Source organism: Osmerus mordax, chromosome 8 (assembly GCF_038355195.1).
Source record: "Osmerus mordax isolate fOsmMor3 chromosome 8, fOsmMor3.pri, whole genome shotgun sequence".
Taxonomy (NCBI): domain Eukaryota; kingdom Metazoa; phylum Chordata; class Actinopteri; order Osmeriformes; family Osmeridae; genus Osmerus; species Osmerus mordax.
Window position 1 is genome coordinate 8,730,072 of NC_090057.1, and position 13,839 is coordinate 8,743,910.

The window sequence follows — 13,839 nt, forward strand, 5'->3', positions numbered from 1 at the left end:
GCCCTGCCACCCTCCACAACACCATGGAGTCTGTGTGGTGCTGCACACAGACTCTGGTTTAGGACCATGATTGAAAAAAATCTTATCTTAACCGGACCACAGTCAATCAGACAGGGTTGTTTTTCTCCCCAGAACTGTGACCTGAGGTACACCGGACAGGGGCCACCCTGTCCGGGGCAGTGGAAGGGGAGAGGGGATGGGGAGTGGGGTGGTGGAGAGCGGGAGAAGGCCATGTTGACTCAATGCAAACAGTGTAGGTCTCACTCCTCTCGGCTCCATGTTGAAACATCCCATTCTGTTCAAACACATCACACTTTAACTGTTGGGGGTGTGGGGATGGGGTGAGGGTTGTGTTCTCCCCTGTCTGCTAAATATGCCTTACTTTTCCAAATGGCAGGAATTTATCATGGTAAAAACCTCTGCTTGGGTAAGAGAGAGAGAGAGAGAGAGAGTGAGAGAGAGAGAGAGAGAGAGAGAGAGAGAACAACAATTGATTGAGGGAGGTTGAGAGAAAAGAAAGAAAGAAAGAAAGAGGAAGGGTAAAAGAAAAGGGAGAGCCAAGAAAAGTGTGATGAAGGTTGGACCAGTAGCAGTGCGACTTCTCCAACAAAGCCCTGTGTTTGACAGACAGGTGGTTAGATAGTGGGTGTGGACGGGCAGAGTGGGAGGTCCTTCCCCTGGCTCACTCTCGGTCCCACTAGACTAAATCTGTCATAATGGCTGTCTGGCAGCTCTGGGCGGAGTGGCCTTGAACAGCACGCTTCCACCAGGCACAGGAAATTCCACCTATGGGCTCACCCAGTCCTAATGCCCTGCACCTGCAACAACACACTCCACTCTGCAACACTGACTGTCGCCCCGCAAGAGCCAGGTGTGTGTGCAAGAACGCACACACAGTGACTCAATGGAGACCCAGTTCCAGACCCAGACAGAGAGAGAGAAAGATAGAAAGAAAGAAAATAGAAAAATAGTAAGCCTGAATGTCAGCCACCCTGACCCTGTACAGTGGACCATCTACCATGGCATGTTTTCCGGTGAGAATATGATCCAGACTGGACCATACATAATTCAATTTCCCAACCCTGATAGAACTGGGCCAGCCTGAATCCTCAACATGAATTTACCAGCTTGTGAGGTATCCACTGTGGTTCCGATCTCTGTACTGCTGTCTGGTTGTGCTCCGTGCTGTGGTCCAGGAGGTCCAGCTGGGGCTCCCACACCTGTCTGGGTTCAGTGCCTCGGGCGGGAGAGAGATGGGAATGACTCCAGCATCTTTGTCCCTTCTCTTTGAGTAGAGAGCAGTCCGTGAGAATAAGAGGCAAAGGGCAGGTTTTTGGGGGCAGAGAGGGAGGAAGTGTGGTGTGTGTGAGGGGGGCAGCTGGGGATAAGGCGGGACTATGGACAGGAAGGTGAGTTGGAGGGAGGGTGAGAGGCAGGTCTTCCCAGTGTTGGGGCAGTGTGGTTAATGGTGAGATAAGTCAATAGTGGTAGAAGGAGGACTTACGTCACTCTCAACGTCACTGAGGGGGGCCAGGAAGACAGGGGGCAACACCTTGAGACCCCCCCGCCAAACTCTCTCTTACACACACACATAAGCTCACACACACACACACACACAGACGCACACAGACGTTAAGGGTTGTTAGTGTGTCTCTCCTGTCCGGGGTTGTGCACACACAGGGGTCATTGTCACTATTATTGAGTTCACCACTCAGGAGTTCTGTCCAAACAAGGTTGTCAAGATTGTGTTAAAGAGGATAGTAACGGAAATGTCCGCGTGCATGTGGAAGACACATTGTGTGTGTGTGTGTGTCTATGCGCGCATGCTTGCATGTGTGTGTGTTACAGATGTTACAAGGACAGTCTGTGTCATTTCTCTTGTCATTTCATTATGACTGTGCTGTTTGTGATAAGTGGTTGACTTGTCGCTATAGCAGCAATGTGCAAATGTAAGATAGTCTGACCTCTATTTCTGGCCACACACAGAGCAAGCTCACACGCTGCTACCTTACACACGCTGCTACCTATAGACTGTCGCTATGGATACACATATGGTCTCACCAAAGATAGAGACATCTTGTGTTGACTAAAATTGGAGTTGGAAGCTGTAACTTTGCATGTTGACTCTAGGCAGCCGTTTGTCTCCCTAAATAAGAGAACATGGTCTAGCCTGGTCTGGACTGGACTGGTCTGGTCTGGTCAGTAGTAGCGGGGAGTACACTCTCCAGATATTACTTTCTGCTTCATTCCCAGCCCTCTGACAGAGCTGCACAACTGGGTCAGTGTGTGTGTATGCATGTGTGTGTGTGTGTGTGTGTGTGTGTGTGCGTGTGTGCGTGTGTGTATGTGTGTATGTGTCTGACAGAAAGCAGAGTGATGGCTTTTCTCCTCATCTCTACTTCCTCACTATCAGGCCCATGCAGACCTCCAGTGTGTTTGGAACATACCACAGAACCACGCTCCACGCTCCAGACGGTGTTTACGTTGAGGCAACCAGAGATCTGCTTGTGACCTCCAACCCTGAACTCAGCGGTGACACTCGCATCTGGACAACACATCTGCCTTCTGCTCCTGTACATGAGTGTGTGTGTGTATTATTTTGGATGTGTGCATTTGTGTGTTATTGCGTGTGTGTGTTTTTAGTGTGCGTGCGTGTTTGAGCGTGCATGTGTGTACCAGTGTGTGTAATGGTGTGCGCGTCTCCATATCTATTCCCAGACTCTGTTTGGTGTTGACGTTTGCAGCCAAGCTGGCCAGGTTCAGAGCCTCGCCTGAACCTTGAAAGCCAGAGAGGCGTGGACGTTTACGAACCTGAACTTGTGCAGATGAAAGGCCTCCAGAACTGCTGACTAGTACCAAACTTTCCTTCACAGGCTCTGATTATCCTGAAGCCCGATCAAACATATTCTGTTCCTTGTCCACAGGAGAGAGAGAGAAGGGATAGAGAGAGACAGAAAGAGAGAGAAAGAAAGAGAAAGAGAGAGACATAAAGAGAGTGTGAAGTTACAGAGGCGTTTCCCTCCCTATTTCCATGTTGGAAACCACTGGAAATAAGGCTGACGGTGAAGTCTGATGAAATGAGCACATTTCGAGATCGAAGAACTGTCAGAATGGAGGAGGGTCGCTAACACATGCTGTTTCAATCAAGCCCAGACGCCGGGCTGACAGGAGATCAGCAGTTCCAGTCCCTGATGGGGATTTGCTGAGTCTGAGCACAGTTTAGGGTTAAGAGATCAAAGAAAAAGTTCTGAAACCACCCTTTAGATATACAATCAAGACTGTCTGTTCTCACACACACACACACACAGCACAGTCGGTTCTGTCTCCACCAACATTATTTACACCTTAATGGTGAGCTGGGCCTGGGAATTGGAGGCTAGGTGAAGCTTAACTTGCCCTATGTTTTCTCTATCCAGGGTGACTGTAGATAGAGGACTGGGTGGAGAACTGACCTGCCTATACCAGGCCTGGGGGCTAGACTAGTCCTGGGGGCTGGACTATGCCTGGGGGTAGACTAGGCCTGAAGTGGACCTATCTACATAAGTAGGCCACATGCTTTAAGCCTCACACACGGTAATGCCTTGAGGCCTCAAATACCTTTTCCAAGATGTAAGGGATCCGTTAGGTCTCTTAATTAGCCTGGACAAACACACTTCTGACTACTGCTCTCTCTGTGACCAGGCAGGCGTTAAGGAGAGGACAGTATGCCTGGATGTGTGTGTGTACTGTATGTGTTTATGTGTGTGTGCACTCGTGTGTGTGTGTGTGTGTGTGAATGGCTCCATTAACAGGCTGTTAGGTCACAGCAACACCAGTTCCTAGGTGTGACCCACCCAGCAGGGCAGGAGCAGACAGAATCCCTCTGTAGGCCCACACCAACAGAAACTGGCTGTGAGGTCACACGTACAACCGTATCACTGTGCATTCATATGAAGGTTCAAAAAGACAGAAAAAGTCAGTCAGGTAGCCAACCAGCAATGGCCAGATAGCAAGTCTACTGGGAGTTAACCAATCTGTTTGGCTTTTTAGCAGGCCAGCAAGTATGTCTGTCCATCGAATCTTCATCAAATGCTAACCAGTTAGTCGGTTAATCAGTCTGTCAGGCAGCTAACCAATCAGTCAGGTAGCCAGTAATTCAGTCAAGTAGCTAGCCGGTCAGGGAAGCAGCATGTATACAGTATAGGACTACACTGTCACTGTGTGTATGTGCTCTGCTGTGAGCAGCTTTATGTAGCGCTGCTGAAAGGTTGGTCTGTGAGCCGCTCAAACGGCATAGCCTACATCCATTGGACCACCTCCTCACCACACACTGACCACCTCCTCACCACACACTGTGGCCCCTCCATGAGGTACACACAACTCAGCTAGCTGAAAAATCAGCTCGATTTTTTTCAGCTGTTTTCACGAAATTGTAAGTACAGTTTTGCATAAACTTTATGGAATGTGCAAAATATGAAACCAAAAATGTAATGAATTAAACATGAGCTTGCAGGGTAAACAGTGGTCAGTTTTTAGGAGGAGTGAATGGTATGTTTCTGACCGTTTGGTAAACAAACTACAGAACACCTGAATGCAGAGCGGAGCACGCCGAGATCAGACGACAGGAAGGGAAAAGCCACATGAATCTGGACCGCTGGCTTCTGAAAAGGTGAAGAAAAATATTAGGGTTTATTTGAAACTTGGCACAAGGTTGAGTAAAATTGTACAAGATGGCGAGCTGTCACGCTAGCACCTGTCTGTAGAGTGTTGATGATGGAGCGCCACAGTTTCAGTGGTTTTAGTCCACCTTCGTTTACCTTGGCTGGAAATGAGAGAAATACACTCCATTAGTCGACTGTTCAAAGGTTTTACAGGAAAGCAATTAGTCGAGGAATTTGACCACTTGCAAAGCGATGGGGTGGGGGGGGGGGGGGGGGTGGGGGGTGACATTCCTTTTTACCTCGTTGACACTTGTAACTGTTGGCCTGAGAAATAGGCACGGCAGTTGTTTGGTTTCCTGATTTCCTCTACTCTCTAAAAACAAGGGAGGAATAGAGGAAGGGTAATGGACTCCATTCCATACCCCAGTCGCTCCTGAGACATCATTATGGAGTTCTAGTTCCAACCCCTGATTAGTACAGACTGGTCTGGCTTATGAACTTAGATTACACCAGTCTGGGTTCCTAACCCTATGCGAAAGGACAGCACCTAAAAGCACACGTTGGGTATTTAATCCAACATCTCGCTTACATTATGGAGCATGAAGACCACACACCTTACCTCCACCACCAGCTTCTACAGCCCCATCAGAAACACCAGGAGGATGGCAGAACACTAACAGTGTGTGTGTGTGGGGGGGGGAGGGTCTATATATGGAACATTGTCTTTTAAACCAGGGGCCGCACACACATGTGGAGGTCTGCTGTCATCACCACAGAGATAGACTCAGATGGTGCGAAGGTGTGTGTGTGTGTGTGTGTGTGTGTGTGTGTGTGTGTGTGTGTGTGTGTGTGTGTGTGTGTGTGTAAGAGATGATTGTCTGCTGTTTGTTGAAAGAAGCCCAGCAGTGTGTGGCCTCCTTCTGAAGGGTTTCCAGCCTAAACACTCGCCAGCCAAGGCTTCTAATAGACACGCCAGCTATCCACTCAGTGGGTCTGGGTTAGTTAGCAGCAATGAGTCCAGTGGGTCTGGGTTAGTTAGCAGCAATGAGTCCAGTGGGGCTAATTAGCCAGCCTCCCCTTGCACAAACTCACACCTCCAAGATGACCTTGTGACATAGTGCGTCTCAAGCCTTGTCAGTTTGGCCTTGCATTTATAAAATGGAAAATTATAATTCTATGGTAAAATATGGGCACTTTGCATCTGTGAATCGTGAAATAACTGTCAACTCATTAAGTCATGCTAAACTACAGTATGGGACTGGTTACATCTACAGAAGGAGGAGGGGAAAGGAGATGCAGTAAGCATGCAAGCCTCCACTGGCCCTCTGTTAAACCCACTGATATATGACTGATATTCCTGTCCTTCTAACAATAACCCCACTATGTCTGAAGTGACCCTCTCTCTCTCTCTCTCTCTCTCTCTCTCTCTCTCTCTCTCTCTCTCTCTCTCTCTCTCTCTCTCTCTCTCTCTCTCTCTCTCTCTCTCTCTCTCTCTCTCTCTCTCTCTCTCTCTCTCTCTCTCTCTCTCTCTCTCTCTCTGTCTCTCTCTCTCTCTCTCTTACATACACACACACACATTCTACGTCACACACACACATATTCAATCTTCCTATCTGTCACAAACTCACACATGCAACTTCTTTCCTACTCCACAACAGGCACACACATCCCCCAGTGTGGTTGGTGAGAGGTATTTCAGCCCACTGTTGATTTACACTGAAATGTGGAATCCTGGAATCCTCTCCATGACGTCAGGAGTTCCAGACCTGAGTGACCTTGTCTTCGCCTTGTGGTGTCAGTCTGCTTCCGGAAGCTCCGTCTAAAATGAGCCTGGCTCAGTCATATTCTGCTGTGAAACATCAACAAGAAGTCGTCACTGCCTGCCTGCCTGCCTGCCTGCCTGCCTGCCTGCCTGCCTGCCTGCCTGCCTGCCTGCCTGCCTGCCTGCCTGTTAGCCCACTGTTGATACGAGCAGCCTATGTTTTACATCTGATCTATGTGGGAGATCAGCCCTGTTTAATACAAGGCTGTGGGGGGCCAGGATTACTTCACAAACACACATACACACATTTTGTTCAAGCCTGACCCAACCCCACACACAGTCGTTTGTAAGTCTTGGCCAAGGGAGTGAGATCACCCAGACAGTCCAAGTACACACACACACACCGGAAAATAACTGCATCATCCAGCCTAATACTAAGTCACAATAAGCTGCCAGTCTTTGACGCTGTGGGGAAAATGCTCTGAAGGCTCTCACCAGGAGTCTGTGTTGACAGACATGGAACATTAATCTCACTCCCTCCCACCCACCCAGACAGCCAGGTCTGTCCTGAGGTGTTCCTACTGTCCTGTACTGCCTGGCCTCTAAACCAGTCTGACTCTCTCTGAACCAGTCTGACTCTCTCTAAACCAGTCTTACTATCATAAACCAGTCTGACTCTCTCTAAACCAGTCTGACTCTCTCCTAAACCAGTCTTACTATGTATAAACCAGTCTGACTCTCTCTAAACCAGTCTGACTCTCTCTAAACCAGTCTGACTATCTATAAACCAGTCTGACTCTCTCTAAACCAGTCTGACTATCTATAAACCAGCCTGACTCGCTCTAAACCTGCCTGACTCTCTCTAAACCAGCCTGACTCTCTAAACCAGTCTGACTATCTCTAAACCAGCCTGACTCTCTGTAAACCAGCCTGACTCTCTAAACCAGTCTGAATCTTTAAACCAGCCTGACTCTCTCTAAACCAGCCTGACTCTCTCTAAAGCAGCCTGACTCTTTAAAACAGCCTGACTCTCTCTAAACCAGCCTGACTCTTTAAACCAGCTTGGGTCTCTCGAAACCAGCCTGATTCTCTTTAAACCAGCCTGACTTTCTCTAAACCAGCCTGTCTCTCTCTAAACCAGCCTGATTCTCTCTAAACCAGCCTGACTCTCTCTAAACCAGCCTGACCCTCTCTAAACTAGCCAGGCCCTCTCTAAACCAGCCTGGCCTTCTCACTGCTAGAGGGAAAGAAGATTCCCATATAAGGCAAGGCTTCCTCTGGAGGAGCGGTGTGTCTGCTGGCGAGGCCTCACATTCCTCCTCATGCTCCCTCGCTTTCTCTGGGAGGCGCACATTTCCGATTGGCTGGCTGGCTGGAGAGTGAGGGAATTGAGCAGGGCAGCCTTTCATTGGGGGGGGGGGGGAGGGGGGGGGGGTTTGGGGGAGAAGTCTGGGTCTTCGAAAAAATATACAAACCAACTGTCTAGCCGCTTTCCTGAAGAACTGGGGTTGGTGTACTGTGTGTCCTGGAGTTTGACGAGGTAAAGTGAACCTCAGCAGGAATGTGACACACCTGGGCTTTCATGTCTCACGCAGACTAACCCTGATTAGCTGTGTGAACACAGCTAGGACAGGAACGCTGCCAACACAGGATTCTGACTGCTGTGGACAGAGTGTGGTTTTATTTAATTTAGACCTGACACTCACTCACAAAACACACACACACACAAACACACTTGTTTACAGTACATGGTGCACATATCTGGCTGATCTTTGATGTTGTGGAGGTGCTGGCGCTGCTTGTGGTGCCTTAGCTTGGATGAGTACAGTATGTTCTCTGTGTAGGTTCACCTGAACTTGGAGGATAGGTACTGAGAACAGAACTGTACCAGTGTGTGTTTGAATCACACAAACACACACATACACACACACACACGAACACACAAATATATACCTACAGACAAATACTGTATGTTCATCCTATGGCTATAGACACCTGAGCAAATAGTGTGTAGGTGTGAGTGTGTAAGTGTGTGTGTGTGTGCGTGAGGTGGCAACGACGAGGAAGGTGAGCAGAGGTGAAGCTCACAACACAGCCTCTGTTGACACAGGGCAAAGCAGAGTCAGGAAAGCATTTCTTTCTGTGTGTGACTGATCCCCCGCTCTCAGACAGGGGGGTGGGGGGTGGCAGAGTGGAGCAGAGGTGGGGGGGGGTCCACGGAGAGGCAGGAGGAGGAAACTAGGAAAGAATGTCGAGAATGTGCGTATTTGTCCAGGACGGACTCCATTCAGCCAGCTGCACGTCACCGCGGGGCTGGGGGTATAAATGCAGGCTGAGCTCCCAGACTCGGACACACAACACCTCTCCTCCCTCAGAAGAGAGCAGACTCCTACTGAAGCTAACCTCTAGCTTGGACCGACGACCCAGACCGACGCTCTGACAGAGACTACCGAGAACGACAGGAGCGACTCGACCCGACAAGGAAGCCGCATCCACATTCCGACCTTCTGAAGGAAGAAAATTAAAAAGACCCAGAGACATTTCTTTTGTGACACTTTGAAACTTTCAAAAGAAGAAAAGCAAGCCAGCGAAAATGTCTTGTGGAATGAGCAACATGATGGTGATGTCCTGCGTGTGGCTGGCTCTATGCTACCTGGTAAGAATAACACTCTTTCCTCTGGAACACTCACTCACATGGCCAGCAGACAGATATCCAATCAGTGTTGACTAGCAACACACCCTGCTTATGGGAACTGTTGAGTGTGCGTGGGCTTTGACGACAACGCATGACAGCATGTGTGTGTCTGTGTCTGTGCTTGTGCGGCACCGATATCCTAGTGGGTGTGATGTTGTGACCATGTGGAGCCGAAACTGACCAGGAATTACTCTGTCTGTCCCCTTCCTCCAGGCTGCTGCCTCAGGAGTGCCCTGCCCAGTGCAGTTGCCCCAACGTTACCCCCCCAGTGCCCCCCGGGGGTGAGCACAGTCCTGGATGGATGTGGCTGCTGCAGGGTGTGTGCTAAGCAGCTGGGAGAGCTGTGTACCGACAGGGACATGTGCGACCCACACAGAGGACTGGACTGTGACTTTGGCTCCCCGGTCAACCGCAGGATCGGAGTCTGCACTGGTGAGTCACAGCTCTCAGGATAGCCTTCTACGACGCTGGCAGGGGGCTTGATTCTAGTACCGCGGCTGGGGCTGTGTTCTAGATTGTGAGTTTGTCGAAAGTTCGAGAATGTCGAGTTAATATCTAAAGCTAATATCCTTTCTTAAAACGTTGTAATGTTGCTTGAACACAAGACCTGACCTCTCTCTTCCCTCCTCCAGCTAAGGAAGAGCCACCTGTGTGTTTGGTGGGATGGTCTACAAGAGCGGCGAGTCCTTCCAGAGCAGCTGCAAGTACCAGTGCACATGCCTAGATGGCGCTGTGGGCTGTGTGCCTCTGTGCAGCATGGACATCCGTCTGCCCAGCCCCGACTGCCCCATGCCCCGCAGGGTGAAGGTGCCAGGGAAGTGCTGTGAGGAGTGGTGTGCGACGCCCCCTTCAGGCAGACCTTCGTTGGTTCCGCTCTCGCCGGTGAGCTCGTACCTGAGCCTGTTTACTGGAACACACGTTTTACTCATTCAGAGTAGGAAACATATTAAGTGTTACAATACAAGTTGTCAATACAGTGACACAAATTTAATTTCCAGTCAGCTTAGCCACGATACTCGTGACACTTCTGTTTCCATGTTGGCTTCCTGTGTGGCCCCCCAGTCTGACCCTCTCCCCCTCCTTCCTCTCCCCCATCAGCGTACCGCGAGGAGGAGACCTATGGTCCCGACCATCCATGATGAGGGAGAACTGCCTGGTCCAGACCACTGAGTGGAGTGCATGCTCCAAGATCTGCGGCCTCGGCATCTCCACTCGTGTTACCATGACAACCGGGAATGCCGTCTGGAGAAGCAGAGCCGCCTTTGCATGGTCCGACCCTGTGAGTCCCACATGGAGCAGAGCATCAGGGTACGTGGAGACACTGGGACCACACACACACACACATACACACAGAGACACACATTCCCACACCTGCTCCAGTATACACAAAGGCGGCCTGTTGATTCATGTCTCCCCTCCTTCCTCCTCCAGAAAGGGAAGAAGTGCATCCGAACCCCTCGGGTCTCCAAACCCATGAAGTTCGAGATCTCGGGCTGCACCACCACCAAGTCCTACCGGCCCAAGTTCTGCGGCGTGTGCACGGACGGGCGCCTGCTGCACGGCCCACAGGACCACCACCCTGCCCATGGAGTTCAAGTGCCCCGACGGCCAGGTGATGAAGAAGCACATGATGTTCATAAAGTCCTGCGCCTGCCACTACAACTGCCCTGGAGAGAACGACGTGTTTGAGTCCATGTACTACAAGAAGATGATAGGGGACATGGCATGAAGAACTGAGGAGAGCTTGGAAGGCCCCCACCACGCGGACCCTCCCCAACCCCAACCTAGACTTCTGACTTGAATCTCCCTGAAACAGATATCCATCTCATCTTACACAGCACAACGTTTTTTTTTCTTCTTCCGTTTTTCTTTGTGCCATACTTTCATGGCTTGTATTTTCAATGTTTGTGTGTGTGTGTGTGTGTGTGTGTGTGAGAGAGAGAAAAGAGCGATTGAGAGAGGAAGAGAGATGAAAGAGAGAGAGCGAAGAAGAGGTGAGCGACAATGGCTCAGTTGCTCTACAGAGAATCCTGCACTAATAGCTGTCCGCTGACAAACTATGTCTTAGCAAGATGGCCGTCCCCTCCATCCGCCCTCCTCCCCTCGGAGGACCCCACAGTCCTCACACAAGGCGTTGTCCAACTCCCAGACCCTATCGTGTGAGTGGTTAAAGGTAACTGTAATGACCCCACCCACCAGGGTTCTGGGTGAATGTGTGCCTGTGTGAGTCACTGCCCCCTCCCCCCCCTTCCTAACCCCCCTCCAGACACAGAGCATAGTGAGCATGCTTCAGGGTTTGCAACAGCACTGAGAAAAGACCTGTTTGTTTGACTAACCGATCTCAGTTGGAGTCGGTATTTGTGTCAAAAAACTAAGACTGGATGATTTGAAGTTTCATTCCTTTATTTTGTATTAGCAATGCTGTAAATATTGTATCATTTTGTACAGTTGTTTAAGTTAATTAAAAGTTTAAGTGTTTTTTTGTTGATTGTTATTTTCTGCTTCAAAGTTTATGAATAGCTTATCTGTTCCCGTAACAAAATTTGTACTATTTTATGAGAAGTGTGACCAAAAGATCACATGTTTTACCTTTTATAGTTTTAATAAAATATTATATTTTTATACAAACACAGCCTTGCTTCATCTTTAAACTCTCTTACTTATAGCTAACAAAAACGAATCATGTTGTGTTGAAATGTCCTCTGACAGACTGTTCTCTGGTTCACATGAACACAGCATCTAATCTTAGACCATTATCTTACTTCATTTTGTACAGATTAATCCAGATTATACAGGAGAGGAATACGTTTAGGACAGTATTAATTGCATGGAATATTTTAGCATTACCTAGAGACAATGAGACAAGTAATAAACACTAGACCAAACTCTCATAGTTTAAACATGACTCTTTGGAAGAAAACCAGAATGATCTCATCATGGCCTGGTTGTCCCTAAACACAGATAGAACACTGTCCGTACAGAATAAACAGTGAGGTCATGGATTCATCGTCCTCCTGTTGGAGAGGCTCAGCCATCACTAAACGGGCTGGCCTTACAGGAGCAAGGTCCAGGAGCGTGGACACACAAGCAGGCCCCACATCAGGGTTATATAAGAGCTGTTCCACAGGCTGGGGTCTCACAGAGTACAACACCTAACAGTGTACCAGAGTTCACAGTCATAAACACATTCCAAGCTGGAGTCCAGTTGAAGAAGCCTTCCTAGCCTTGGAGGGTGGACCTGTCCTAGCTACACTGCTACTCACGGTGAGGCCTTACAGAATTAAAAACAACCAAACCACTTTGTATTAAAAGATTGTTTTATTCACAATAGAAGTGTAACAAATATAGTTTATTAAAATTTGATGCTCATTATGTAATATCATTTAATCCATAGTCCATTTTTATATAAATGTAGAATATGGCCATATTTGCCATAATGGTATATATTTACATTTTAATAACAAGAAAACAAATTAACACGAAAAACAAACAAATATTATATAACAATTCCTCATATAATTAAAATTGCATATAAATGAAAATAAAACTATGTGCAATGGAATGATTATCAGCAATATTTGTACAGTTAACCTGTCTGAGGCTTTTCACAAATCCATTATTTAATTAATAAACAACAAATCTACCAATAGAAAGGCATTGTAATTCAAGATCTTCAACACAATATCCATAAAACCACAAAAGTTCGATTTTTGGGAAATGATGAACACTGTTGTTGTCTAAGTTCTGTAAGTTCAAACTAACACGTCCAACAGGAAAAACAAAACAAGGTTCTGGTTCGTGTTTGTTTCGTAATGACGTTTCTCTGACTCACTATGTTAGAAAAAGCGCTTCTCCCTAAAACCTGCGTGAGAGGAAGTCGGAAATGGCGGCGCAGAGTCAAACGCCATTTGGGCTCAGGGTGTTTGTGAACAGACTGGAGATGCAGCGATGCCATATCTACAGTGTCACACTGTAAGGGTGATACCTTTCCTATGAGCACAAAACTCTATGTGACTAAACAGATGGCAGCGAAGGATTGAGGCGCGCAGTGAAGATAGAGACCAGGTGGTCTCACTAGAGAGACTACAGAGAGGAGATGAGCTCAGGACAGAAGAGCAGGGGAACACTAAAGGCATAGAGCCGAGGAGGAAGACTGAAGACAAATATAGAAGACATGAGAAAGAAAACAGAAGAGAGAATCGTAAAAAAAAGTTCCTATATTAAACTGGTGTCAGAGAAACCGTGTCCTGTGTTCCTGTCCAAACACCTGTCTACTTGTCTACTACCCTTCCTATACAGGCCTCTACGGGGAACAGCTCCCTCTCTCTGTGAAACAAGGACACTACAGGATTGTTGGTATCGCATTTCGAGTCTGAGTTTATGATGCGTGCGCATGGGTGAGAGAGTAAGTGTGTACGTACGCGGGCATGAGAGTGTGTGTGTGTGTTGAAGTGTGTGCGCGCGTGTGTGCATCAGTGCGTGAATGCTAGTAAGTTTCTGTCAGTGTATCAGCGCACCGCCCAGTCATCTTTTTTTTTCATCGTTACTGCATGTCGACGCCAGGTGTACCCCCCCCCCCGACCCTGACGTGTCCTCTGATGCTCCCACAGCCTTCCACTGCGGAAGCTTTTTGTGCTTTCCAAGTGTAGGAACTACTAAGAATGCTAACAGAAGACCTATACAGAATCATCACTTCACTTACACTGGTACATTCATATGTTGAATTCCTCCCATGAGATTGG

At 48.3% G+C, this 13,839-nt stretch overlaps 2 protein-coding genes across 2 annotated transcripts in view; one reads left to right on the forward strand and one right to left on the reverse strand.

Annotated features, from left to right (window-relative positions):
- The first annotated feature begins 8,995 nt into the window (after positions 1–8,995).
- Positions 8,996–11,725, forward strand: LOC136947615 (CCN family member 2-like). Its single transcript, XM_067241743.1, is given in 9 exon segments — positions 8,996–9,058; positions 9,367–9,529; positions 9,735–9,929; positions 9,932–9,979; positions 10,196–10,225; positions 10,228–10,317; positions 10,320–10,405; positions 10,529–10,648; positions 10,650–11,725. Coding segments are annotated over 9 exon segments (972 nt in total). The 3' UTR covers positions 10,827–11,725.
- A 306-nt stretch (positions 11,726–12,031) lies between these two features.
- man1a1 (mannosidase, alpha, class 1A, member 1) overlaps positions 12,032–13,839 on the reverse strand; it is a 37,259-nt gene continuing 35,451 nt past the window's right edge. The window contains exon 6 of the mRNA XM_067241744.1: positions 12,032–12,048. Within this exon, the coding sequence (XP_067097845.1) occupies positions 12,032–12,048 (17 nt within the window). The remainder of the gene's footprint in view (positions 12,049–13,839) is intronic.